The sequence below is a fragment of the Sceloporus occidentalis genome, unplaced genomic scaffold, assembly GCF_023333645.1.
Source record: "Sceloporus occidentalis isolate IW3139 unplaced genomic scaffold, rSceOcc1.0.p SCAF_6, whole genome shotgun sequence".
In the NCBI taxonomy this organism is placed as follows: domain Eukaryota; kingdom Metazoa; phylum Chordata; class Lepidosauria; order Squamata; family Phrynosomatidae; genus Sceloporus; species Sceloporus occidentalis.
The window spans coordinates 135,749,761-135,776,076 of record NW_028316986.1 but is presented as its reverse complement, the minus strand read 5'-3'; the positions used below and the strand labels follow the sequence as shown (position 1 = coordinate 135,776,076).

The 26,316-nt window shown below is 39.3% G+C and overlaps 1 protein-coding gene across 8 annotated transcripts in view; it reads left to right on the top strand.

Annotated features, from left to right (window-relative positions):
- SNTG2 (syntrophin gamma 2) overlaps window positions 1–26,316 on the top strand; it is a 301,906-nt gene that overhangs the window by 173,394 nt on the left and 102,196 nt on the right. For 4 of the 8 annotated variants that reach the window (XM_089531045.1, XM_089531046.1, XM_089531044.1 and 1 more), the window contains 2 exons: window positions 12,100–12,187; window positions 16,366–16,457. In XM_089531045.1, coding sequence (XP_089387171.1) covers window positions 12,100–12,187; window positions 16,366–16,457 — 180 coding nt within the window. Of the gene's footprint in view, window positions 1–6,532; window positions 6,567–7,491; window positions 7,559–8,804; window positions 8,838–9,193; window positions 9,571–12,099; window positions 12,188–16,365; window positions 16,458–26,316 lie in introns of those variants that run through there. The other 4 variants (XM_089531050.1, XM_089531048.1, XM_089531049.1 and 1 more) reach the window with 4 other exon arrangements.

The following is a 26,316-nucleotide window of genomic DNA, read 5'->3' as shown; positions in this document are numbered from 1 at the left end:
GAAAATATCATAATACATAGTTTCACTCTCAAGTCTAGACAGCAGAGTGTGAAATGGGATGTAACCTTGTCAGTTCTTCCAGTATTCTGCAGCAGACAGCATCATTGATTTTATTGGAAGCACTTGTTTGTGTTAAAATATTTAAGGTTATAAGTTTTTGGAATAGGTTGTGATAGCTATAGCTGGAGAAGAAAATGCTTTCTCTGCTTGCCAATTTCCTTTGTTGATGTAGGCATTTGTTCTCTCACTGCTACCAATCACTCTCCATAGAAACTATTTAGTTGCTGTTGGCACTTTCAGTGGAGTGCCGTTTAGATGAAGAAAATCCATTTCATCATGGAAACCCTTGGTTAATAATATCCTTAACAGGAAACGACTATTCTCTCTTGATTTACTTTAAAAATTATTTAAAACAATTAATCAGGGTGTATTAGTCCAGTGTTTAATCTGTGGTTGAGGACCAGGAATCACTCAGAAACTAGCAAAAGAATGTAGGCATCAACAGTAACAAAAGTGCTGGAAGTGGAGAAATGTGCAACCAAGCTTGCACAAATGCCTATTTGTCTTATCTGCTCCATTGCTTTCTCGCCTATAGGCTGATATTTTAAGGGTGACTTCCCTTCCGCTGACGTACTTCTTCCCATCTCTCTTTCAGTCATTCAGCTAGTGGTAGCCCAGCTCAGCTCTCTCACCCCCAAATATGTAATTCATCCCAATAAAACATTATTTTGCCTGAAGGTGATCTTTTGTTGATGATGCAAAAGGCCAGCTTTCATATAGGCTGAGAAAAAGAGCATGTGCTATTAGCTTTTGTGAAGATGCTCCCTAGCAACCGGCCAACCAAACACTTTACCCTTGTAAATGGGATTTTACTAGTTATTCCTATTTCTACTGAAACCTACTTTAATAACTGAAGTACATGCTGGGGTTTTGTTCCAGGATCCCCCGTGGATAACAAAATCCGTGAATGCTTGAGTCCCATTAAACACAATGGCATAGCAAAATGGTGTCCCTTATATAAAATGGAAAAAATCAAGGTTTGCTATTTGGAATATATACTTTTTTTGAATATTTTCAAGTTGTGGATGCTTGAATCCGTGGATAAGAAAGCTGTGGATAAGGAGGGCTGACTGTACTTTAATGAATTATATTCATAGCTGCAGTGAACCTGGCCAGTCTTTTCCTAAATACCTTGTTTTTGGAGCGGAGGAGGCAGAAGACCTGTGAGCTAGTCCAATTTTCTGCAAATAGTGAGAACATTTTAAAAGTAAGTCCACTTGGACACTGAAGTGGAGAGTGTGGAGTTTATCGCATTGGATCTGCTCCTGCAAAAGATGCAGGATGTAACTTTAAGAAAGCAAATCGTATCATATTTCCCCATTGCTAGGGAATACGCAGCCCGTTTGCAACTCAGGCTTCTCCGGGCTCCTCCCACATCTTTTCAAGAATAGGATTTCACCGTTCTTGAAAAGATGTGGCAGAAGCCCGGGTTGCAAATGAGTTGGGTACTCCCCAGCAACAGGAAAATGGCTAAGATCCACTTTCTTAAAGTTACATCCTGCATCTATCGTGGAAGCAAAGCCAATCCAATAAACTTCTATGGCTCCTGAATTGAATAGTCAAAGGAAAAATAACACTGGAGGGGAAAGATATGGCTCCTGAATTGAAATCCAAAGCTTTATCTTTCTTTCCTTAGTGATATGATGGGAGATTTTCATTAGAGAAAAGAATAATTATTTTCCTTATTTGCATAAAAAAGCTTCAAAACCAAGGTGGCAATGACTTTACTTCCATAATTGGCATCTGCCTTCACCTTTTCACTTGTTAAGAATGTTTTCTTATTATGATATGTTTAGGAACAGGAGAGTCTTGCATTTTATATCTCCTTTCCTCTGAGAGTGGAGCAAAGCACCAACAGAGTGCAAATATTGTTTGTCTTGTATCTTTGTTTTTATATTGGATTTGTGTTAAAGGCTTTTGTTGCCATAAACCATCTCTTATGTAATGGCCTTCTGCACCATTAATTCTTTCTAATGGGAGCAGGAATTGATTTTCTTCATCTTTGGGGTACGTGAAATCATGTCTGCCCTTTAACCATCACATGTGAATGTAAAGTAATTCCCCAGAAGATAGAGCAAAGGCAGTAGCTTTTTAAAAACCACAGTTTTGTAGCTTTTGTTTGAACCTACGTTTTTATTTCCTACATTAAAGGCTTCTCTCTTTTACATAATTGCCTGTGAGTAAATTTACATCTGAGTAAAGATGCATAGGATTCTAGTATTAATGAGTAAAAGAACAAAATACATTTGTGGACTATTAGAACTGAGACATTTATTGTTAGATAAACATTTGTAGTTTATCTATTATTGGCCTATATGCAATAGAACATGCACAGACATGCACAGATATACCCATGGGGAAATAACACATAGGGCAAATGCTAGGCCAATGTGAAAGACAGGGCCATGGTCTTTTTGTTCAAGTTGAAACATGTACAAGGTAAAAAACATATACTGTAGTTTGAATGGGTGTGACCACACCACTAGTAATGAATTGACAAAGCAAGATGGAGAGTTGCATTAATGCCTAGCCATTGACAGTCTCAGTCTGTCCAAATTCTGATAATGTAAGTGACAAAGGTTCTAATAAGCTTGGTTAGTTTTTAGGGAACCCTAGCACTGTATTGCTTTTATTTGTGACTTTTTTCCTTAATCTGGTTTTTAAAGTATATTTTAATTTGTTTTATTGTCTTTCATATTGTATATTGTATATGTTATTATGCTGATTGGAAGAAGGGCGGTATACAAATAAAAAATACAAACAAATACAAATAAAGCATTTATTATTATTATTATTATCTTGTCATTACTCAGGAGCTAAACATGATATATATGTGTAATTCTTTCCACATATCTGGCATTACACGAAAACATATTTTTTAGCATTCCAAACATTTGTCCTTTCACAACAGTGATTTGATACTTTTCTTATTGTATTGCAGGATACAAAGAGGTTTACAGTTTGGGCTTTTTTGTTTTAGTTAGTTTGTTTGTTTGTTTGTTTGTTTGCTATTTCTTGATGTTTATGGTTTGTAGTCCTCACTATAGTCTGTAGCCATTCCTTTCTAACATTCTTATACTGTGGCCATTGCTCTATTATATTCTTATTCAGTGTTATTTCATAAAACATTTTGAACAGTTCCTAGCATTGACTTACCAAATGATATTAAACGATCTGGATGGCAGCATTTTGGAATGAATTTAAGTTATAGTTGTGTTAAATGTTTCACAGGGTGCTAAAAGTTCCTAAAAATGTCTTAGGCATACACAAGATCCATGGGTATCAGGTCTTCCCTTGAGTATTATTATTATTTATTATGATTGTTTATTGTATTTATACCTCATTCTTTAGAAATGCTCTTTTACTCTGCATTACAGGCCATGCTTGAAAGTCAAACATCTTTTACAAATGGCTTGTCAGATGATACTGCAGGATGTTTTCATAAGCCAAAGGAACGAAACCATGTATGGTCTGAATAGGTTCTGGCTTAGACAGTGCAACGGACAGATGCTAATCATGAATGACTGGGCAGGGTTCCTCAAGAATCCAGCTTATTATGGCATGAGAACTGGGCTATTAATTATTCCTGCCATTTCAAAATGACTCAATACATTAGCAATCCAAAATCTCTATAATTAAGGGATACACAATGCAAATTATTCCAAAGTTCAGTGTCTGAAGCCACCAAGCAAGTAAAGTCAGAGCATTATGCAAATATTTGAAAATGTTATGTACTGACCTTCTCAGAAACTAATATTGCCTAAACAAAAGTTGTATGCTATACACTGCTTCTACTGAACAAAGCTTGCGATTTTTTTTTAAAAAGACAAGCTCTTATCTCTTCATGGATAAAATTAAAATTAGTAATTTGATTTACCATAAAATTATAAATCCCTGCTATAACATACTAATGGAAATTTTGCACATTATCACAATATTCTTGGTTATTCAACAAAAGATCTGGTGAACAATTGTGAATCCATTTAGCCTTCAGATATTAGAAACGTTTTTGTAAAAATAAATAAATAATAAAAGCATCATATGCAGTGTTGAAGGCTTTATTATCATGCAGATTAGCAGAGTGAGGGCAAAGTGATGAAGTGATGTGGCTGGCCTGGAAAGAAAACATCAATTCATTCCAAAGCCTAAACTGAATATTAATGGAGTTCAGGAAGCCACATTTGTCAGCCACAAAAGGATTTGAAACTAAATATCTCTTGTTTAAGCATGGACAAAAATTCAACCAGCAATTTTGTTAACCTTTACTTGGAATGGTTTTAATCAAATTGACTGATTTATAATATCTACAATATTATATTCCTAATCTCCCCAATCCATCCCTCTCTCCCATTTCTGTGTCCACTTTATCCTTTGCAGTATCCAAAATACACCCTTTGAGGAACAAATAGTTTAACTCCCAAGAGTACTGAAAATGGCATTAAAACTGATAAGAGAATAAACTCTTTGGACGGTCTGAGAGATTTTGACTTCACTGAGTCTGGTACGAAGAATGGAATCAACCATGCCGTTTGATGACATTGTCTGGGTGAAAGAGCACATACTTTTGCATGTGGAACATTCCAAGGCTGTCTCCAACCTACAGAATCATAGTGCTCTGATAACCTTTTTTGAGCACCATGGTGGTGAACTTAGGATCTGGTGATGTACTGATGGGACTTGGAGCAGATCAAGCCAGAGATTTCATTAGAAGCCAAGATGATAAAATTGAGACTGATGTAGTTTGACTGATGTAGTTTGAGATGGCATGGATCATTGGAAAAGACAATAAAGCTAGGAAAGGTAGAGTGCAGAAGAAGGAGAGGAAGACCACATGCCACATGCCAGATGAATTGACTCAATCAGGGGGGATATGGACCTGGGATTGCAGGAACTAAGCAGTGAAATGGAAGATAACCCTGTTGGATGTGTCTCATCCACAGGGTTACCATGGGTCGAGATTGGAGGTGTCTCATCCACAGGGTTACCATGGAATTCTTGGAGGTGTCTCATCCACAAGGTTATCATGGGTCGAGGTTGGAGGTGTCTCATCCACAAGGTTACCATGGAGTTCTTGGAGGTGTCTCATCCACAGGGTTACCATGGGTCCAGATTGACTCAGGAGTATGTTAACAACAATAACAATGTACTTTGGGAAATGAGTAACCTACAGCCACCAAACCAAGTTCTAAATACCTCATAGAACTTTAAATACTAGGATTCTGTAGGATGGAGCCATGATAGTTAAAGTGCTATCAAAGTGCTATAATTGTGCAGTATAGATATACCTCAGATCTAGTTCCTGGGTATCTGCAATTAAAAGATCTAGTAGCATTGGTAAAAACAATCTCTGCCTTGAAGAACTGCTGTCATTCAGGATAGATGATACCGTCAAAGAAGGGCTTGTATTCTCTTAATCTCATCTTTGTATGTCCATGTTTGGCCACGAGTAATAACCGCAGCACTATTAAAATAGATACTTAAACCTTCATCCTTGCGAACATTGTGGTGTTATGAAAAGGGCATAACCAAACTAAGCATGCCAAAAATAAAATGGAATGGTGCAAGAAAAAATGAAGCAATTGAATAAAATAAACTTTAAGCCATTTAACAGAACAGGTAATAGATCAGTAAATGTACAACAAAATAATAAAGCAGCCTCTATATTGTATATTTTCACCCTCTTGTTCTCATTTGGAATTTTACTAGTCTGAATCAAGTTGTTCATCCCAACTTAGTGTTGAGTCATTGAGTTAATGGGAAATGAGTACATTTACACTTGATTTGCTTCTGTTGATTCAACAGGGACACACTAATTGGGATTAGCAACTAGATGTAGACCATTGCATTTTATATTTGTTATTTTTTGGGGAGGGGAAACATTTATTTGTTTCCTATAGCGGTGTGTAAGCACCAGAACAACAAAATAGAAATATTTGTATAAAATAGATTTATAGAAAAATAAATAAATCTAAACTAATATGAAGAAGATTGTAAAATGCACAGCTTCACTGAACTTTGCATTAGTAACCAAACTGCAACAACAGAAGTTGCATTTATGTACTTGTTACCTTTTAGTGATAATAATGTCAATTAATGGCTTTGTGTGATACAATAAACCGAATGATAACACAGTGAGCACAATGTACAATCTGCAGTTTAACTCAATTTCTTTACAAAATTCATCTGTGCACCAGAGTTCCCTTGAGATTCTCAGTTCTTCTTCTAAAGCAGCTGATCTAATACAATGAAAGTAAATATACTACTTTTTCAATTTAAAATTGTCATCTAGACTTGCTCATGTTTGTTCTTTCTAGACCCTTACTGTGTGAAAAGGATATATTAATATTGACTTTTCATTTACTAAAGATGTGAGTTCTACTTTTCTTTCTTTCTTTTTTCTTCCACAACCAGAAAGAAGATACCTTTTTTGGTTAGTACTAAGAATATATTAAGAACATATCTAAGGCGTTATATTCCAGTGCCTTCTAAATTGTTAGGCAATCTTGGTATGAGATTTTCAATATAGTTTTCCGTGAAATTCCTGATATTTTTTTACCTTATGGAAATCTGTGTACAGAATAGCCAGTTCTGGAACTGCAGCATGTAGTGCTCTGGGAAGAAAATTAGTTTAGTTAGTTTACTGAGTCCAAGGGGAAGGCACCAATTAAAATGTTATGGTGCACAGAGCCATGATGTTGAACATGCTCAACCATAGGGTTTATTGGGCTCTATTTGCCCTCTCTGCTGCCTCTTTGGATCCAGCAATCGATTTGGAAGCATCGAGGAGTGAATGCTGGGATCATGGCAGCATGAGCCTACCTGCATTCTCAATCTTAAAAAAATTATTGGTGTTGTTTGTGGTCTGTAATGGTTGGGGCACATGTGAATGCAACTTCTCCTTTAGGCATTGTGGTCATCTCTTGGTATTTCACGGGTTCAATGGGTATGATTGGAAGACTGGAGGACTAGACCCACATGACTCTTCAGCCCCATGTACTCTTCCACAGACCTTATAATCCTCCATTTGGCCTCCTAATGCTGATAAGCTGATAAAGCTTCCTCTGGCCTCATAGCCCTCCACTATTTAAGACTCCATAGGCCTCATAGGCCAGTATAGTTCCTACAGGCCTTATAGGATGCATCCGCCCTGCAAAAATAATCCACTTTGACATCACTTTAACTGTCCTGGCTCAATGCTATGGAATCCTGGGATTTGTAGTTTGGTGGGCACCAGAGCTAAATGACAGAGAAGGCTAAATGTTTAACAAAACTACAGTTGCTATAACTACATAACACTGATCCTTAGCAGTTTAAGTGGTGTCACACTGGATTATTTTTGCAGTGAAGATGCAACCATAGGTTCCACATAGGCTCCAATTGGGGCTCTACAGGCCTCAATACAAGGCCAAGTGATCTCTGCAAGCCTTATGGCTCCGTTTGGCCTTATTAAGTCTCGATTAAGCTTTTTTGGCCTAATCTACTGTCCTAGTGGGCCCTGGTAAGGCCTCTGCAGGCCTCTAAGGAAAGGATTAGGCCAGTGATGGCAAACCTATGGCACGCGTGCCAGAGGTGGCACTCAGAGCCCTCTCTGTGGGCACACATGTTGTTGGCCTAGCACAGAGTTTGCCAGAGTTTCTTACTAGAAAGCCAGAGGGACGTGGCACTTTGCAATAAATAAGTGGCTTCTGGGTTGCAGTTTGGGCACTCGGTCTGTAAAAGGTTCACCATCACTGGATTAGGCCCTCACAGGCCCAATTAGACCTCTGCAAGCCTTCTTAACTCAATTAGGCCCTTGTAGTCATCTGCTCTCCTAGTTAGGCTCCTGCAGTCATCTTAGAACCAGTTTAGGGCCCAGCAGTCCTCACACAGCCCATTTAGGGCTTAGCAGGCCCAAGTATGCCTGATAGGACCTTATTAGGCCTCATAGGCCCCCTTTCAACCCTGACTGTTCTAAAAATGTGCTAAGGTTTCAAAGGGCATGGGGAGAGCTAGGCAGCCACCTGCTAATTGCTCACCACCTGAGCTGTCTTCATCTTTTGACATGGGGGTATAACCCCTTATAGTAATAGCAATAGCAAGTACATTTCTGTACTGCTTATCAGTGCACTTAAGCACTCCCTAAGCAGTTTACAAAGTGTAAGCTAATTGCCCCCAACAATCTGGGTACTCATTTTAGCGACCTTGGGAGGATGCAAGCCTGAGTCGAGCTTGAGCCCCCTAGGCTGGTATTGAACTCACAGCCTTATGTTTTGTGAGTGAGTGTGACTGCAGTACAGGCATTTAACCACTGCACTACCAGGGCTCATACACAATGCAATTTTAGGTTGCATCAATAAAAGTATAGTGTCTAGATCAAGGGAAGTAATAGTGCCACTATATTCTGCTCTGGTCAGGCCCCACCTGGAATATTGTGTCCAGTTCTGGGCACCACAATTTAAAAAGGATGTGGAGAAACTGGAGTGTGTCCAAAGGAGGGCGACTAAAATGGTGAAGGGTCTGGAAGCCATGCCCTACGAGGAACAACTTAAGGAGCTGGGGATGTTTAGCCTGGAGAAGAGAAGGCTAAGAGGTGATATGATAGCCCTGTTTAAATATTTAAAGGGATGTCATATTGAGGAGGGAGCAAGCTTGTTTTCTGCTGCTCCAGAGACTAGGACCCGGAACAATAGATGCAAGCTACAGCAAAAGAGATTCCACCTCAACATTAGGAAGAACTTCCTGACAGTAAGGGCTGTCCGACACTCCCTCGGAGTGTAGTGGAATCTCCCTCCTTGGAGGTCTTTAAACAGAGGCTGGATGGCTATCTGTCGGGGATGCTTTGATTTGGATTTCTTGCATGGCAGGAAGTTGGACTGGATGGCCCTTCTGGTCTCTTTCAACTCTATTATTCTATGATTATATACCAAGAACCCTGCAGAAAATGTAGTGACACTTTGGCCATTTCTGGCCTGAGTTGGTTCCCTTGTGAGGATGTGAGAGACTAGTGAGAGGGCAGTTCCATTGTTGTTTTAATTTGAACATGGGGTGGTTTGCTTGGCTGTGTGGGGGAAGAGGAGGCGCAGTCACAGCCCTGCAGGCTGGCACCCTGGTGCATCTGTCCCAATAGTAATCTCCCTCGGTGCCTTTTGCAAAGCCTGGTAGAGGCCTGGCTTCAAAGTCCAGGTTGCAGACCTCCTTGGGCTGGGCTTCTCTGGCCTTTGCAATGGCTATTAGCCATGAACACCACCACCACTGTCACCCCCCTTTCCAGCTGACTTTACTAATGTAAGATTTTGTCTGTATAGCTGTATTAACCTGTGTCAGCATAAAAGGACCTGAAGGAATCCTGCAGCACCTTTGAGACTGAGAGGAATAAATCTCCAGCATAGCCCTTCATAAACTGCTTCCTTTGGTTTAACAACATCAGCAAGAACAACAAAAAAGAACAAGAGCAAGAACAACAATAAGATGACAATGACGACGACGACGACGATGATGATACAATGGCAGCTTCAGTGGCAGTTTAATGGGGTTTGTGCAGAGATGTATGTGTGAGTGAGCACTGATGTAGATATGTAGATATAGCAATAGCTCCCAGGCTCTCAGGCTCTCCTATTTCTGCTGTGTTCATACTTAGAGTGCAAATTTGGAATGTCTTATCACAGAATTAGTACGTTGACATGATTTCTACCCAGTTTAGACTTCATGGGAACTGCATGTCCTTTTATGATGAATCATTTAGTATAAGGCTGTTTGTTATCAAGCGATCCCTTTGCTGGGATCTGTTACAAGCCTAGTTATATATCCAGACTATTACCCATGCAAGCACATGTAAAATGATGCATCTTACAGTGGACATATACAGTGCACCCGCATCATACATGGTGTGACTTTACATGGCTTTCAGCATACACTGAAACCCACACCGGAAGAAGGCTCAGCGCACCCCATAAGGGGTAATGGTGCATGCGCCACACTGCGGGCATGAGCCCCATTCTTTTAAATGGGGCTCGAGCATACGCAAAATTCCCCTTACTGAGGTGGGTGGGTGGGTCTGGAATGGATCATCAGAATAAGGGAAGGGACCACTGTAGTTAATAGGATACCAAAAGCCTATAAAGAAGCCTATACAGATTTCACAACAGCTCTTTGTGTATTGATGATTTGGTTATCAGAGGCTTCTGTTTGTATCACCCATACAAATTTGAGCAAGATGTTCTCCAGCTGTACTGGCTCTTATTTTTTTGGAATTGCCAATAAAGAAAGACCCAGAGAGCTACAGTAAAATGAGTGTCCTGCTGGCTCACCTGAGCCAACATCAACTCCCCCATATTGAGCCATGCACACCTTTGTTCTGATCAGTTATTAATACCACATTAGTTACTACCTTTGTGTTACTCCACACCATATTTAAAAAAGGGAAATAGTCAATGGCTAATAGGAAAGAGAAGGAAATATCAGGTCACAAAAATCTGTCTAGCCTCCCCCCCCCCCCCCCCCGGTATCCCTTTTCTCCCACACCAGTGCCTTAGTGGCGAAATGTCAACTGGGGTTCAACAAGGATGTTGTCACCTTGCCTTTATTTCTAGATATATGGCCCTTTATGCCACATGGATCAGTTCTGAGTTGTCACCTGTCTAATCTTAATTTTAACACTCTATGCAAATATTGGAGGTGTTCGTTATGCATCAGTTTGGATGTCATTTGTCAGTAAATCCCGGCTCCATTTTCTTTTTCATCTAACCCAAGAGCAGCAACTGAATCCATTAAAATTTCTCTGGGAAACAGTGAAGGATAAATTATTGAAACAGTTCAAAGTAAACAGCAGCATTGCTAATAGGTCAATATGTGGAAGCAACAGTTTTGTCCTGTTTGGATGCCCATCATCCTCAAGAAGCAGGTTTGCATTCTGAGCATTGCTGAGCATTGATTTGATGTTGAATCAAATGAAACTAGCTTTAAAAAAAACCCAAATTCATGTTGTAAACTGCCTGTAGCTCTCTTCTTGGATAAAGATTCAGCCCTTGTTATCCATGCCTTGGAAAACTGCCATTTAGATTACTTTAAGGCACTCTTGTGTGAGTGAGAGAAAACATTTCTTTTTCAAAAGGCATTTGTGAAAAGTCAAATGACAGTAATAGTGTAAATAATATGAGTGGGGACCATTGCTTTTATTGCTCATTATTTTTTTTAGCATGAGATTTTATTTTGAAGTAAATTTTAAAATGTGTGTAACAAAGAAGGAAGAATACAGATTAACAATGGTACTATTAAGCTTCTGCTTTTATTGTCTCCTCCATATGTGCCACCAGTGGCTGCTCTTTACTGCTATGTTTAATAACCTTTTAGCCCTTGGTTTTATATTTGAGATTTTGGTTTTATGAGGTATTTGTGCTGCTTCTGATTGATGATTATATAGCTCTCCCTCTGTATTTTAAGTTCTTATAGTTTATTTTTTAGGATGGGATTCTGCTGAGTTGTAATTGTACCTCAGTGTTTATTTTTCTGGGCAGACATAAATATTATTTCTAACTAATTAATACACACCATCTTCTGTTAGAATCGTGGCATACTACACATTGTTCCCATATTACTCTATCTATAGCTTAAAATTCTGATTGTATCATAGAACACAAACCACTAAAACTCCATTGTTCAGACTGGAAAATTTGTATATGTTTCATTATGACAGGATATGCACCTGCTTAAATACAGCCTTGCCCACAACCTGAAATCTAAGAAATTCTAAACTGTTTCACATTGTCTGGGTTGTACTGTATTATCAGAAATGGCTTGTGAGATGTTTTTTTCTCCGGAGTACTAAAATGGATAGCCCTTCAAATTTTAATTTTTCAGACTCTTCCACAATTGTGGACATGCTTGCCTTTATCATGTTTTTTTGTGGTCTGACCTTCAAGATATTCCTCAATCTGGCAATAAACATGAATATTGAATTCCTGACACAACTACTGAGATGTGGCTTTTTTGATATAGACCATTTTGCTCTCTCTGGCTAGTTCTTCTTTGGTATAAAGTAGCTGTTATTTGTCACACTGACAGGTGCATCTACTGCGAAATGCTGGCGATGAAGTTACCATCACCGTTCAGTACCTCAGGGAAGCTCCATCATTTCTAAAGCTCCCATTGGGTAAGGGGAAATTAATGGATCTCAGTAAAATGTTTTCCTCTCTGCAATATTTCTCATAACAAACAGACACTTGCTCACAATATTTCACTCACAAGTATTTTACTTCAGGCAAGATAATATACTGCACTATGAGATTATTTAATGTTTATACATGCCCCCTTCACTTATAGGGATAACTGCATGCAAGCCATCTCCCTGTGCTGCTGGTATTCATGGTTGCAATATATGAATGTAAACTTCAAACACGTGGACAGGACTGATGATAGGGGTCTTTCCTATTCAAGCTTCATCCTCTAACAGTGAAAGCAATGTGATTCAGTAAGAAAGCCCTATGTGATAAGCTATATCTATCTAGTAGCAGTAGTGACAGATATACCACAGTCATGTAAAGTCCAAAACACTCTGCAGAAATAATCCAGTTTGAGACCACTTTAACTGCTCTGGCTCAATGCTAGGGAATTCTGGGAACTGTCGTTTTCTGAGAAATTTAGCCTTCTCTATCAGATTGCTCAGCTGCCACAATAAACTACAGTTTCCAGGATTCATAAAAACTGGCCCAGGGCAGTTAAAGCAGTCTCAAACTGGATTATTTCTGCAGTGTGTTTTGGAATTAAAATAGCTTCATGGGGAAGCTTCTTCCTACCCAGAAGCAAGGAGTCGGGCTGTAATAATGCTATGATTTTGGGTTTCGTTACATGTGCGTTAGATGTAGAAGTACTTGCCTGCATATACCAGTGCTTGCAGCACTCATTTTTAACAAGTATCTTCCCAAAATTATGCTCATTCTGTATTAAATTATGGAAGGATTGCTCTGTCAGCTGCTTAAAATGTTTTGGAATTTGATTTGTGTAGGGACTTTTCTAAAGCTAATTAGTTTGCACTGCCAAACACAGGGAGGCTCATGCAAACAATGTAGGGGGAAATATTGCATGTTTGTGGGAATAGAGTTGTGATTATTCCTTAAATAAAAAGTGAGCAGTCTGTACACATAAATTATATTTTAATTGTAAGAAATCAAAAGTGGACTATTAGGAAAAGAGTTCCATCATAAACATCATCATACATGACAGAGTGATTATCTTTCCAGCGATGTAGGAAAACTGTTGTTCTATAGCAAGGTCTTTGACTCTAGGATGTAGCAAGGTCTTCTAAGCACCCTTGTTTGAAGGCATAATTTCTATTCATCTTTGAGGTTAATAATCTGTACTTAAAAGTAAGGTTGCACAGATTTCACTCTATGATCTTTGGACCTCAGCCCAAAACTAGACATGACAAAAAATCATTTCTGCTTTAGACTCACCAAGAGAAACACATCCCATCATCCATGAATGATGGTTCACACAGATCTGCTTGATCAGTTCTCTGTTTCTATGGCAGTTCTCTGTTTCTCTGTTTCTATTATCAAGCAAAAGATCTTAGATTACAAGTTAGTTGGACCTGATTTACTTATCAGTCTGAGTAAAAATATCAATAGATCCTGTAAAGTAGTAAATTAATGTCTCTTTTAAAAATATTTCATATATACATGTCTGTACTACCATTTATAGGAGAAATGAGTTACTTTAAGCTAATACTGAGAAATTCATCAATTCATGCTAAAAGCTCAATATATGTGTGTGTGTGCATATGTGTATGTATGCTTGTTTTAGAACTGACTTTCACTTTTAGCCCCAACATGTCCTATGGGAATCTGTCTGTCTGTCTGTCTGTCCATCTCCATATATTTTAATGCTAATGTGGTAGTGCTATTGTTGGAACCTACCTCAATCTATAGTGAGATTCAGTAGTTGGAGTGTTGAACATTCTTGCTTTCAGTTGCTTCAGTGAACAGAAAAGTTAAAATGCCTGAAGTTGAATGTATGGCCAAGATCCTGCATCAGGAGATACATGTGTCTCATGTAGCTACATCTCTGCAGCTATGTCTCCAAATCCTTCCCACAAAAAACAAAACAAAAAACCACACCACTTTGTAAGCAATGCAGACCTTCAACATAGCCATAGCTAAAAGGGTCCCTGCTAATCTCTCCATTTCTGGTAACATGGAAACTAACTTTGAGGGGCTGGTCTAGGCTGTTTACAAGATAAATGGAGGGTAAGGGGGGGGGGGGTTGGCTATGGCATGGTCAAATCAGAAGTTTAACCACCAAAGAAAAATGATTTGTGAAGGCACAAGTTCAACTTGCACCATTGAAATTCACAAATATCAGTACTTTGTGTATTCGTTACACCTGTTGGAATTTTGTAAGTTCTTTTGCATCAAAATCCTTGATTTTGGCCCCCAAACCTACCCTCAATTTATACATGAGGTTGACTTATAGCTGAATATATACAGTTCTTAGAAGCAGGGAGAAGCATTATTACTAGTTGGGGGGGATGGGGGTAGGAGAAGGAAAGGATATGATGGTTTGCTCAGTATTCAGTTCATAACTTATCCACCATATTGTTGTTACTGGTGTCAGGTACATATCCTTCAGAAAGTGCCTCAGACCATTTGACCTACATGATTATCATAGGCCTCTTCTAAAGGCTAATGAACCTCACAAGTGTGGCAATATGCACACTGCATTTAATCCAAATAGAATTTAACATTACCTGGTGTAATGATCATATTATTTCCTTCTGGGAACACCTTTCCCTGGTCACCTGACAATCAGCCCATTGGGATGAAGGGCCAGTTAAGTTGCTGTCTTCTAAATAACTGAATTGATTCCAAAAGTCCTTGGGCAGTTCTTCCATGAATAATGTATCTGATTATATATGTTAATCTGTGAAATTTGAAGCAGGCTACAGAGAACACCATAGCTGAATTATTATTGTTATTATTATTATTATTATTAAGCTTTATTTATAAAGCGCTGTAAATTTACACAGCGCTGTACATACAATCATCTAATACATTTGTTCATTTTGATTACTGTAGCACAGTCTGCCTTGATAGTGTTGATTGTTTGGGGTCCAAAACACACTGCAAAAATAATCCAGTTTGAGACCACTTTAATTGCCCTGGGTCAGTGCTAGGGAATCCTAGGAATTGTAGTTTATTGTGGCATTAGAGCTCTCTAACAGCGAAGGCTAAATGTCTCATATAACTACAGCACTGTGTAAATTTACAGCGCTTTATAAATAAAGGTTAATAATAATAATAATAATTCCCAGAATTCCCCAGCCAGGGCAGTTAAAGCAGTCTTAGACTGAGTTATTTTTGCAATGTGTTGTTACTTCATTACTTCCTGTCTGCTGTAATCTCAATAAGTGAAGTGTGTTTGCTCTTGTGCACCATAATTTTGGAGCTGCAGTTCAGGATTCTGAGCTTGAACTATAAAGCTCTTGATTACTTTGGTGCCTGCATCACAAAATGCAGAAAGTTACTTTCAAGAATTAATAATTTTGTTACTTGATGCAACAGCTCACACAAACAGTAATGTGTTACCATTAATATTGCAAGTGGCATTTACCAACTTCTTTCATAGCTTTTAATTTTGCATGTAGCTTTTTAGTTCCTTTGGGGAAGGGGAGTCTCAAACAGTAAGCAAAATGCACCAGGACAGCATTTCCAGCTTACCTAAGATAATAAGAAAATGTATAAAGTAAGCAGTATTCGTCACAAAGAAAAAAATACCAATTGCATTGCTAGTACTGTAGTTATGCTATTTGCAAGAAGAACATTGTTATGTCCTTGTTATATCCCTACCCCAAAATAACAGATTACAAGTATCATTATTACTTGTAACACATTACTTTCAAGCTCTGAAAGTTCAAGGCATTCTTAGATGTCTGGTACAGTAAAGGTTTGTTAGCATAATGCTGTACATATTTACTAGAAAATAAATCTTTTGATGTTCACTGAGGCTGATTCTGCAAGAAGCATGTTTAGACATTCAGCCTGAATGCCTTTTGGAAAAGTTTCCTATTTACGGTATTTTTTAACAGCAAATGGCCTATTAAATGGGATAGTTTCTATTTATCATATTTATCATTATCACCAGCTCTAAGCCTCAGAGAACCTCAAGGTAGAAAAAATTAAAAGAAAGATGTTTGATCAGCATGTTACTTTTTTTTACTTGGACATGCTATTTTGTATGCATAGACTGCAAGTCTCCCTAAATTGTATGGTTGTAATTGTTCTCTGCCAAATACAAATTATTCAGCAAATACATTTTTAATATGCCATATTTCAGGTTCCCCTGGACCATCAAGTGATCACAGCAGTGGTGCTTCCTCCCCTCTTTTTGACAGTGGCTTACATTTAAATGGAAACTCAACAAATACAGTAAGTGAGTTGATCTTAACTCATCTTTGTTCTATATATGGCTTATATATAGTGATAACAAGAAAAGAACAAGTGTCTTCCCTGTTATTCTGGCTCCAATGCCAGCCAGAGCCCAATGTGGCTTGGACCTCAGGTGATGAAATTCAGGTCTTTGCACCCAGATGACCATACAGAGAGCAGCATAAACAAAGAGCCCCTATGGGTCTTGGGTCTCAAATTACTTAGGGCTGAAACAGACAGCCATGAAGGACAGCTTGAAGACGCCCCCACCAAAGACGCTCCAGGACCACAGCAAACACACACCGCTGTCCTAAAGGCACACTCTACTGCCAGCCCAAACAGGAGCAGATCCCAGGGTAGCTTCTGGGCACTCCAGAGGTGTGCATTGTCAAAGCATCATGCCCCCAGAGTGGCTTGAAGCTGCCCCTATCTGATCAACTGGGTGGTTTCCAGGTGTCTTGGGGGTATGCACTGTCAAATACCACACCTTCAAGCTGCCCAGAAGCTGGCTTTTCCAGCTAGTCTGTTTTGACAACAAAAGAAAAACATGAGTAAAGTGACAGTAGATTAATTGGGCAAGAGATGGAAGTGAGGTGGCCATCAACTTGCAGAGGGCACACAGATCCATGTTCAGTTTTAATCTAAGATGGTCTTATGGCTAAAATAGCCTTACATCTTGGGGGCAGCATCAGGACAACTGAGGGAGAAGAAATTGGAGGAGGCCATATAAAGTGAACATGACTGTGATTAGAGATCTCATTTGCTTGAATTGTTATTGTCCCACCTCTTTCCCAGTTTGGAATTCAAGGAAGTTTATAACAGCTAAAAACCAGTTAAAATTCAGAAAATAAAAAAGTTGAAAAGTTAAAACTAGTTAAAAGCATAAGCTTAAGCCTGTCAGGTGTAGTGCATGCAATTGTCCTATCATATTATATTGGGAAGGTTAAATGATTGGTTATGTTGTAGTAAAATAGTATTGCAGGCACATGATGATTTCAGCTACAGGTGGTGAAATAACTCTGGCGGTGAAGCAGGGGTGAGTCAAGCCCATTCAAATTCATTCCTGTGAGAAGTGCCTAGCTGAAAAAACAAAGAAGGAGCAGTGTGGGGACAAGAGGGGTGAAAGTTTTTATTAATTGTAATGAATAAGATTTGAGCCCTCCGGGAATTTGACCTTGTGTGTAGTTTAATTAGGCAGTGTTGATTCTTGCTGTTTGGTTCTGACAATAAATGTTTCTGGAACGGATCTGTAGTTATGAAATAAAAGTTTACTGAGTATGAAGCCTGAATTTCTGAACTTGGAGTCCTATCCAAGTTGACAAAAGCATTTTAAAAAACAGTAGAACAAAATAGCAGATAGGAGGTCCAGCACATCTGGAGCCCTTTGGGGGCAAGGAAAAGCAAAAGGGAAAGAAGAGGACTGGGCACGCCCCCTCCATTCTTCCCTATGGACCTTGCCTGTCCTCCTAGTGCCACTCTGGAGACACTTGGAGGGCAGGCAGGGTAAATGGGGAGGAAGGGGGCTGGGCATGGGCCTGCCCTTCTTCCCTACAGACCTTTTCCTGCCTCCAGCTGTTTCTTCCGAGATAGTTGGAGGTTGGCAAAGGTCTGTGGGGAGGAACAACTGGCATGTGCTGGTTGCTCTTCATCCCCCCACCCTTATCCCGGCCTCCAACTGTCTGGGGGAAGCACCTGAAGGCCAGGAGAGGGCTAGGAGGAGGAGCCAGAGGCTCCTTCTCCCAAGGGCCATTTTTTGGCTTCCAGCTGTCTTGGAAAGACAGCTGGAGGCCAAGAAAAGGCAGGTGAGGAGGAAGGGACACACACGTGCCTGTTCCTCCTTCTCCCTCACCTATGCCTGGGGAAATGGCATCAAGTACCACTTCCAGCACGTGTGTCATAGGTTTGCCATCACAGGTCTACATCCTTGCTTGCTCCATGAGTCACAATGGGCACCTTTACTACATAACCTGTTTCTCACTCATTTGTAATGTCACTCATCACTCTCCAGACAGCAACCTATCTTTACAACCTTTCTTTGCTGTATCTGTGGAACTACTAAAAAAGAAGAGAGAGAAGTTGTCAAGTAGACTACATTCAGTTAGGTAGCTTATAAGAATAAGTTTATCGTAAACTTTAGTTGTTTTACTTCAGGATATATAGTTTCTTCACTTTGTCACTTATTAGGCACAGTGGTTTTTATAGTGTATTCCTATTCTTTAAAAACTTACTCCTCTGTTTTTAATAGCTATGCATTATGACTGGATGTTATTGATCTGCTAGAGAAAGAGATTGCTAATCAGTATTTCAGAAAACTGGAGATTTGGATCACAACTTAGAGCAGGGAAGAAGAAAAAGAATGCTGAATGTATGGAAAGAGACAATGCCTTTCAAATACCACTGAAGTTGATTCTTTTGATGTGTGACTCCATTTCATATGAGAGGCCATGTGTGTGTGCACTTAAGGATAGTAAAAAGAAGAAGAAAAGAAATCAGAAATGGACCAAAAATAGTCCATATTTTATCTAGTCTTGTAGAAAAGTCACAACCTATTTTCATCAGAAACAAAAGGATTTGAGCAAGTGGAAGATGTGTATTTCTCAGAGATCAAAAGGCAAGATTTCAAATGCCTGGAAAAGAAAGTGGCTTAGCTTCTAAGGTGGCATGTTGAAAGCATAAGCATGAGGTAGCATTTATCAGATTGAACTGTGATCAAAATGGGCATATGAGGTTAAGAAATGTCAGGAAAAAACAGGATTTTCCCCCAAGAAATGTCAGCTGTTCATCGAAATGATATAGTATCTGTCCTTTCTTTTGCATTCTATTTCTCTAAAATTTACCCAATTTTTAAAGCAACACCACTACAAGACATTTTCAAAGATTATTGCACCAGGTCTTGCATGGGCTTGATTCTTTCATCATGGGACTATGGAAGATGGTATGGACTTGGCTAGCATTGCCCCTCTGGCTGATTACTATTTCAGTATTTTTATTTCAGTACTATTTTGGATTATTATTTCAATATATTTCATTTCATATTTGGGTTTAATTTTAATGTAAAACCAACTAATTTGTGTTGCCTAAACTCATAGCTAAATGATCATTCTATTATCCTTTTATTTTCATACTCCTTCAAATTTTGTTTTTCCATGATGAAAAAAAAAAGGCAGAGAAAAATACACATCTCACCGGGGGGGGGGGGGGGGGGAATGTCCACATAAGACAGGAAAGAAACAACAACTGTTTCTGTTGGAGAGGTTGTCTACGAAAATGCACATAATATTTCTTGCAGACTGTTTTGCAAAAAAAAAAGTTATCATAAGCAAATTGATTACCAGGATGAAATTAACTCATGTTGGAAAAGAAATGCAACCATTATCGAAAGCAAAACAAGTGGATTACTCCATCTCTCCATTACAAGAATAACAGCTATGATACAGATGTTGGTACCTAGTGGATCAGGCATATTAATTCAAATGCTTGAAATCAAAACTAGACATCCTGCTGAATTCTCACTCTAGTTCTTTCAAAAGGGCTTAGTGACATATTGTGGCCAGAAATAGTAGGTACACTGAACCTACCCTCTAGTTCCACAGCAAACAACATCAGTGAAAACTGAGAGGTATGGCCTGTGCTCCTCAGGAACAAGATGTGTCAATAAGAAGAATGGTGATTGCTAAAAGAACAGAAATGCAAACACCCACCATACAGTTGTTTCGCAAACTCCTTTTGCAATCTAAAGACAACAGTCTTACTTCCTGACATCAGAGAATCCACCAAGGTTAACCATCAAATTGCAGTATTGGGTTGCTATTTGAATCCAGCAGCAAACTTATTTAAAAAGAGAAAGATACTACTTTGGAAATCAAGAGCTAAGGAGAAAAAAAGGAGGAACCATCAGTAGACAACAGTGATTTGCTTTCTCACATCTTGGATGAAGCAGTCACCATTCTTCTTATTGTCACATCTTGTTCCATAGAATGACAGAATCATAGAATCATAGAGTTGGAAGAGATCGCAAGGGCCATCCAGTCCAACCCCCTGCCATGCAGGAACTCTCAATCAAAGCATACCTGACAGATGGTCATCCAGCTTCTGTCTCTAAGGAAGGAGACTCCAAGGGAGTGTGTTCCACTGTCGAACAGCCCTTACTCTCAGGAAGTTCCTCCTAATGTTGTAGTGGAATCTCTTTTCCTGTAGCTTGCATCCATTGATCTGGGTCTTAGTCTCTGGAGCAGCAGAAAACAAGCTAGCTCCCTCCTCAATATGACATCCCTTCAAATATTTAAACAGGGCTATCATATCACCTCTTAACCTTCTCTTCTCCAGGCTAAACATCCCCAGATCCCTAAGTCATTCCTCATGGGGCATGGTTTCCAGACCCTTCACCATTTTAGTCGCCCTCCTTTGGACACACTCCAGTTTCTCAATATCCTTTTTAAATTGTGGTGCCCAGACCTGGACACAATATTCCAGGTGGGGCCTGACCAGAGCAGAATAGAGTGGAGCATATGCCATACCTCTCAGTTCTCATTGATATTGTTTGCTGTGGAGTAACTTATCAGTAAAGACCCATGCTGAAAGACAGTTAGGAAACAAACTGTTTTAATGTACATAGTCAGTTATAATATTGTCCACATACAGATGAGTTCTCAGCATGCCTGAACAGTTTATGTAGCCACACGAGTGTGTGACTTGGGAGCCCTGGAGTAATTTCTCCACAGGCTTTTCAAAAACCTAGATCTGCTATATGGATTTTCCTCAAAACCATTTCAAAAGTTCACCTACATAAAATTTATCCATAAAAATGTTGGGAGGCACACCTAGTCCAGCCACTTGCCCATGTAGCAAGCCAAGCAAAAGCAACCCTGACAGATGACCATCCATCTCTGTTCATACAGCCTGCCACATTCCCAAGCAGTCCATTCTATTAGTGAACAGTGAAGGAATGATCAAAATTTAAAAGATAGTGCTGTTAAGAACATATACCTATTAATATATATTATGTATATATTAGCAGATTCACATATCAGCCTCAAAAATTATTGTATGAGAAGATATTCATCACAGACAGGTTACTTATCTGTGCATGATGAAGTGACTATCAAGGAAAAAGCTAGTGTTTAGTAAATAGTCAGATGACCTGGCTATCCCATATTAATTGTGATCACCATAGAAAAATATGTTTTTAGCCCTCTGCTTTACTATTATGTATCTAAGGAAGTACCTGAGCCATGTGGAAAATTCTCTTTTAGTAGGCACAGAATTCAAATTTATGAAAATCCCCTTAGAAGTCAGAGCTGTTTTGTTGTTAGTCATTACTTTAGACATCTAATAAAATATCTGACATCAACATTTTATCTATATAATTGACAACTTTTTGATGAAGGGGAAAATGTGAAATAAATAAGTCATAATGGCAGATAACTTACTGTGTGAAAGATGGGATTGACAGAGCAGGAACGTAACAATTACAAATAGCCAAGCGGACATGCTATACGTGGCTTTGAGCTTATGAGCAAAGCCGTACGGGCAGGTTTGCATTAGACACTAATCCTCTTTTGCATTAGCCTCCCAGCCTGAGGCCTGCCATCAGCAAGAACAATACACATGCAAATCATTCCTGCATTCCCAGGCTCACACAGTGTATATATACCCACTTTTTCCAGGCAAGCATTCTCTGAAGATGCCAGCCACAGATGCTGGCGAAACGTCAGAAAGAAACCCTTCTAGAACATGGTCACATAGCCCGAAAAACCCACAAAAATATTTTTATGCTTTATTTATATAGCGCTGTAGATTTGCACAGCACTGGACATACAAACAATAAAATAAATAAGAGTAAACCTGCCCATGGCGTACAATCTAAGAAATAATAGCACAATATATATAAATAATACAAAACAATACAGGAAAGGGTTCAATAAAACAGGCAACAAATTAAAAACGCTAAATAGCAAATCATAGTCAAGCAGTACCTTTTCAAGAAAAATGTTGCTTTCTTTTAAAAAACAACCATGTTCAAATTGTGGGCAGAATAAGTCTTGAACAACAAAAGGTTCTCATTAGTCCAGGATTCTTTTTGACAAGGTTTCTCAACACTTGGAAGATATGTTTTTCAACCATTTTCAAATATTCTTTCCATCCCTATCATGTGCTCACACACAAGGCTATAAAGAGGAAAGTTTATTTATAAAGGGTTGGGAATAAATAATAGATGATACAGAGAATTTAGAAATATTTAAATCAGACAGAAAGTGACTAACCTAGCTCTAGGCCAAAGAAGAGAGAGGTAATTGATTGTTATAGCAAAATCCTATGATCACTGTGATCAACCCATCAAAGTGTGAAAAAGTCCAAACTTTCTAGCATCTCTGCATATGCACTCATTCCCATTAGAACCTAAATGAAGACATGTTTTCTTGAAGAAGCAGGCTTTGGAAAATTCAAACAAGAGCTAACATGCAATGCTCTGAGGCCATTAGAAAGTGGATTCTGCAGAATGACAAAAGGAAGGAACTTGATTTCTTATTGTTATGGGACATTGGATTGTCCAAATGGTAGAGGAAGAGTATTGTGGCTCAAATGCTGCCTCATGCTGTGTTGCATGTGTTTGAGCAACAGTGTGGTGGCTAGGAGGAGAGTCTGTTTTGTGCAACAGGTCCATGGCTTGTAGCATTCAGATTTCTTTTTTAAGTAACTTTTAAAGTCTTTTAAGGCCCAAATTTCTGCAGTATGTTTTGAACCGAAGGCGGGTTATAGACCGCCCATTTGGGGTGGGCTGCACCCGCCCCTTTCCCCAGTGTATCGGGGCCTCAGCTGCTAGAACGGCAGCCGCTGAGGCCCCGATCCGCCACTTTTCAGGCTGCGGGGAAGCAGCAAAACGCCGCTTCCCCGCAGCCTGAAAAGGGGTGTCCCTGGGGCTTCAAGCCCCAAGGACACCCCGCGGCGGCGGGGAGAAGGAGAAAGGGGCCGCTTGGCCCCTTTCTCCATTGCTTCGCTGGGCGCAGCCATCTGAAGGCTGCGCCGAGCGAAGCAAAGCGCCGCCGCAAACCAGGAAGGAGCTCCAAAACGTGACGTCGTCATGGCGGCCCCTTTGTGGAAGGGGAGCCGCCATTTTGTACGGACTCAGTCCGTACTAGGGTTAGGGGTGTGTGGAAGCACCGCACTTTCCTAACCCTAGTACGGACTGAGTCCGTACTTTAATGGCGGTTTGTAACCCGCCTAGGTTTTATATTTGTATTTTTCAAACGATTTGTGTCTATGAAATTCAGAAGTTTCCACTTCTACCTATAAGGTTCCAAAGGGTTTTTAAGTGTTCTTAAAGCCCAAGAGGATGATGGATATTTAGATCATATGATTTGGTCCTCCTGTTACTGAAGATGTTGGGTCTTTTGATAGCCATTCTTTATATAGCAGACTCAATTCTTTCCCTCTACAAAATACCTCATTGAATTACAGTGGACCCTTGTTATCCGCTGGGGTTTGGTTCCAAGATTCCCCATGGATAACAAAATCCGTGGATGCTGAAGTCCCATTAAATATAATGACATAGCAAAATGGTGTCCCTTATAAAAATGGAAAATCAAGGTTTGATATTTGAAATTTATAATTTTTTGAACATTTTCAAACCGTGGATGCTTGAATCCATGTATAAAAAATCCGTGTATAAGAAGGGCCAACTGTATAATGCCTTTTATAACAGAGCAGGGGACCATTGTGGCCCCAGGGCATGGAATGACCCTTCAAATCAATCTGATAGGCTGAATAACATCCGGAAGTAAGATTTCTCTAAGTACTGTCTGAGTGGGTTTCTACACTACCTCCTGTCCCAGTTGCTATGGCAAGCAGCATGCAATGGGAATCCCTCTGTTTTCTCCAAGAAGTGAAGCAACTACATAGATATGTCACTCGTATCTCCAATCTCTGATCAGAAATATAACAGTGAAGAATTATCTTCCTGCCATTATCTGGGCTTCAGGAAGAGGGGAGGTTGCAGAGTTCCTCACAGACTAGCATCATTATCATCATCATCATTTATTTATTTATACAGCGCCATCAATGTACATGACAATTTAAATGAGCCTTTTACAACCATTCATTTGAAAAATCCCTGCTGTCAAAGCTTAACACATAAAGAAAAGAGGATGGTAGTGGCCAGGGTAATCTTCTCTCCCTCTGAGCCACAGCAATGACATTTGGGACAGAGGGAGGGCCTTTCATAAATTGCTGGGCCTAAGCACAATGGAAACATGTCTGCCTGTTCTAGATTAGGAATGTCCACAGATTGGATTAGGCCCGAGGAATGTAGGAGCATCCACATTGTACACCATTTTTATTTTATTTATTTGTTTGGAACACATGGTCCATTATTGTCTGTTATAATTTGAAATCAAAACTAAATCATAACAAGAATGATTAGTTATAAACTACTAACTATCCTACAATAGGCCATCAGAATGTTACACAGCACCTGCATGGATATTTAGAAGATAATGTGGGAAATATTTTTTTTAAAAAAAGAGTATAGAAAATTTTTAAAAAATGGAAACAAAAACTTTGATAACAGAAAAGTTGATTTTAAAGGGAAGACATTACAAAGACATGCATAATGCTTGCATAATTATATCACAGTGTGGAGTCCTTTTTCTTTGTTATTCAGATTTTCCCTTTGTTTCATCTCTGGTCTTTGCAGCCAGTTTAGCCATTTTTTCAATTTTCCTTGAAATATTTGCAAAAGTGTGGTGTTCGTATAATTATGTCATTTCCATACATCAGTATTTCTGTCAAGCAGAAAACATCTGTATCAGACATAAACTATACTTAATATCAGTGTCTGTTCTTGATAATAACTTTAAATAGCAGTCAATCAAAGCATTTATCCTGTATGCATAATAATTCTCTCTCAGTGCCTTGAACAGTAATCCCCCCCCCCCCCCCAAGAGTTCTGTAAAGAAATTCTGGCCATTTCCTGTGAATAAACATTTCACTTTAAATTTTTATTGAAGATTATGCTCACAAGTGTTATCCCTGCCCTTAAAAAAATCCTTGTAGGATTTGCATTGATTCAATCTCCTTTCTTCTTTTCACCTCAGAGTTATCAGAAGTGTTTGCTTTTTTTCCTTTCTCACCTAGAATGCCACACTTTTGTGCTCTCTGCCCTTCCTTTTTTACATCTTGATCTCACCTCTTCTTTCAACCATTCCACATCTGTGCTTATTTACTGGTTGTAGGACATGTCAAGGTTTGGGATGCTTCCTCTGTCTTCTCTCAAACAGTTTAAGGCCTATTAATAGCCTCATCTCATCCTGGCTTACAACTCTTATTCCTTACGAGACGAATATTTCAGACTCTGACACACTTTTTTGCTCCTACAACTAGTCTATGGCCATCTGTTGTCACAGTCAATTCCCAGATAATGGAAAGGTTACCTTTAACTGTAACTACCTATTGTTATACTTCCACGCAGTCCTGCCCCATAGAACGAGCATCGAGTGGTCCAATAGAGATCAAAATAATGAAAAGCCTTCAACCATAATAGTGAAAGGAGCAGGGCTTAGAAAATGACTGTTGGTATGATAGCAGGGCTGTTACAAGTGTGTTTCTATTTATCTGCCGTGTTGACTGGTGGCTCCCATATCAGTGGGGTACTAAACTGACTCCAGATTTTCTTTTGAACTTTAAATTAGGTATCCCAGCTGCCCTATTTTGGGTGTAGAATTGTGGGCAGTTCCTTTAAAGTTCAGTTTAAAATTTGGAATTGATTTACCATTTGACTGACAGGGAAGCCACCAACTGCCGTCATTTGTCTCTAAGGCTGGATGAAGTGAGAGGAATCAGAGCTATACCTCCTCCCTCTGCT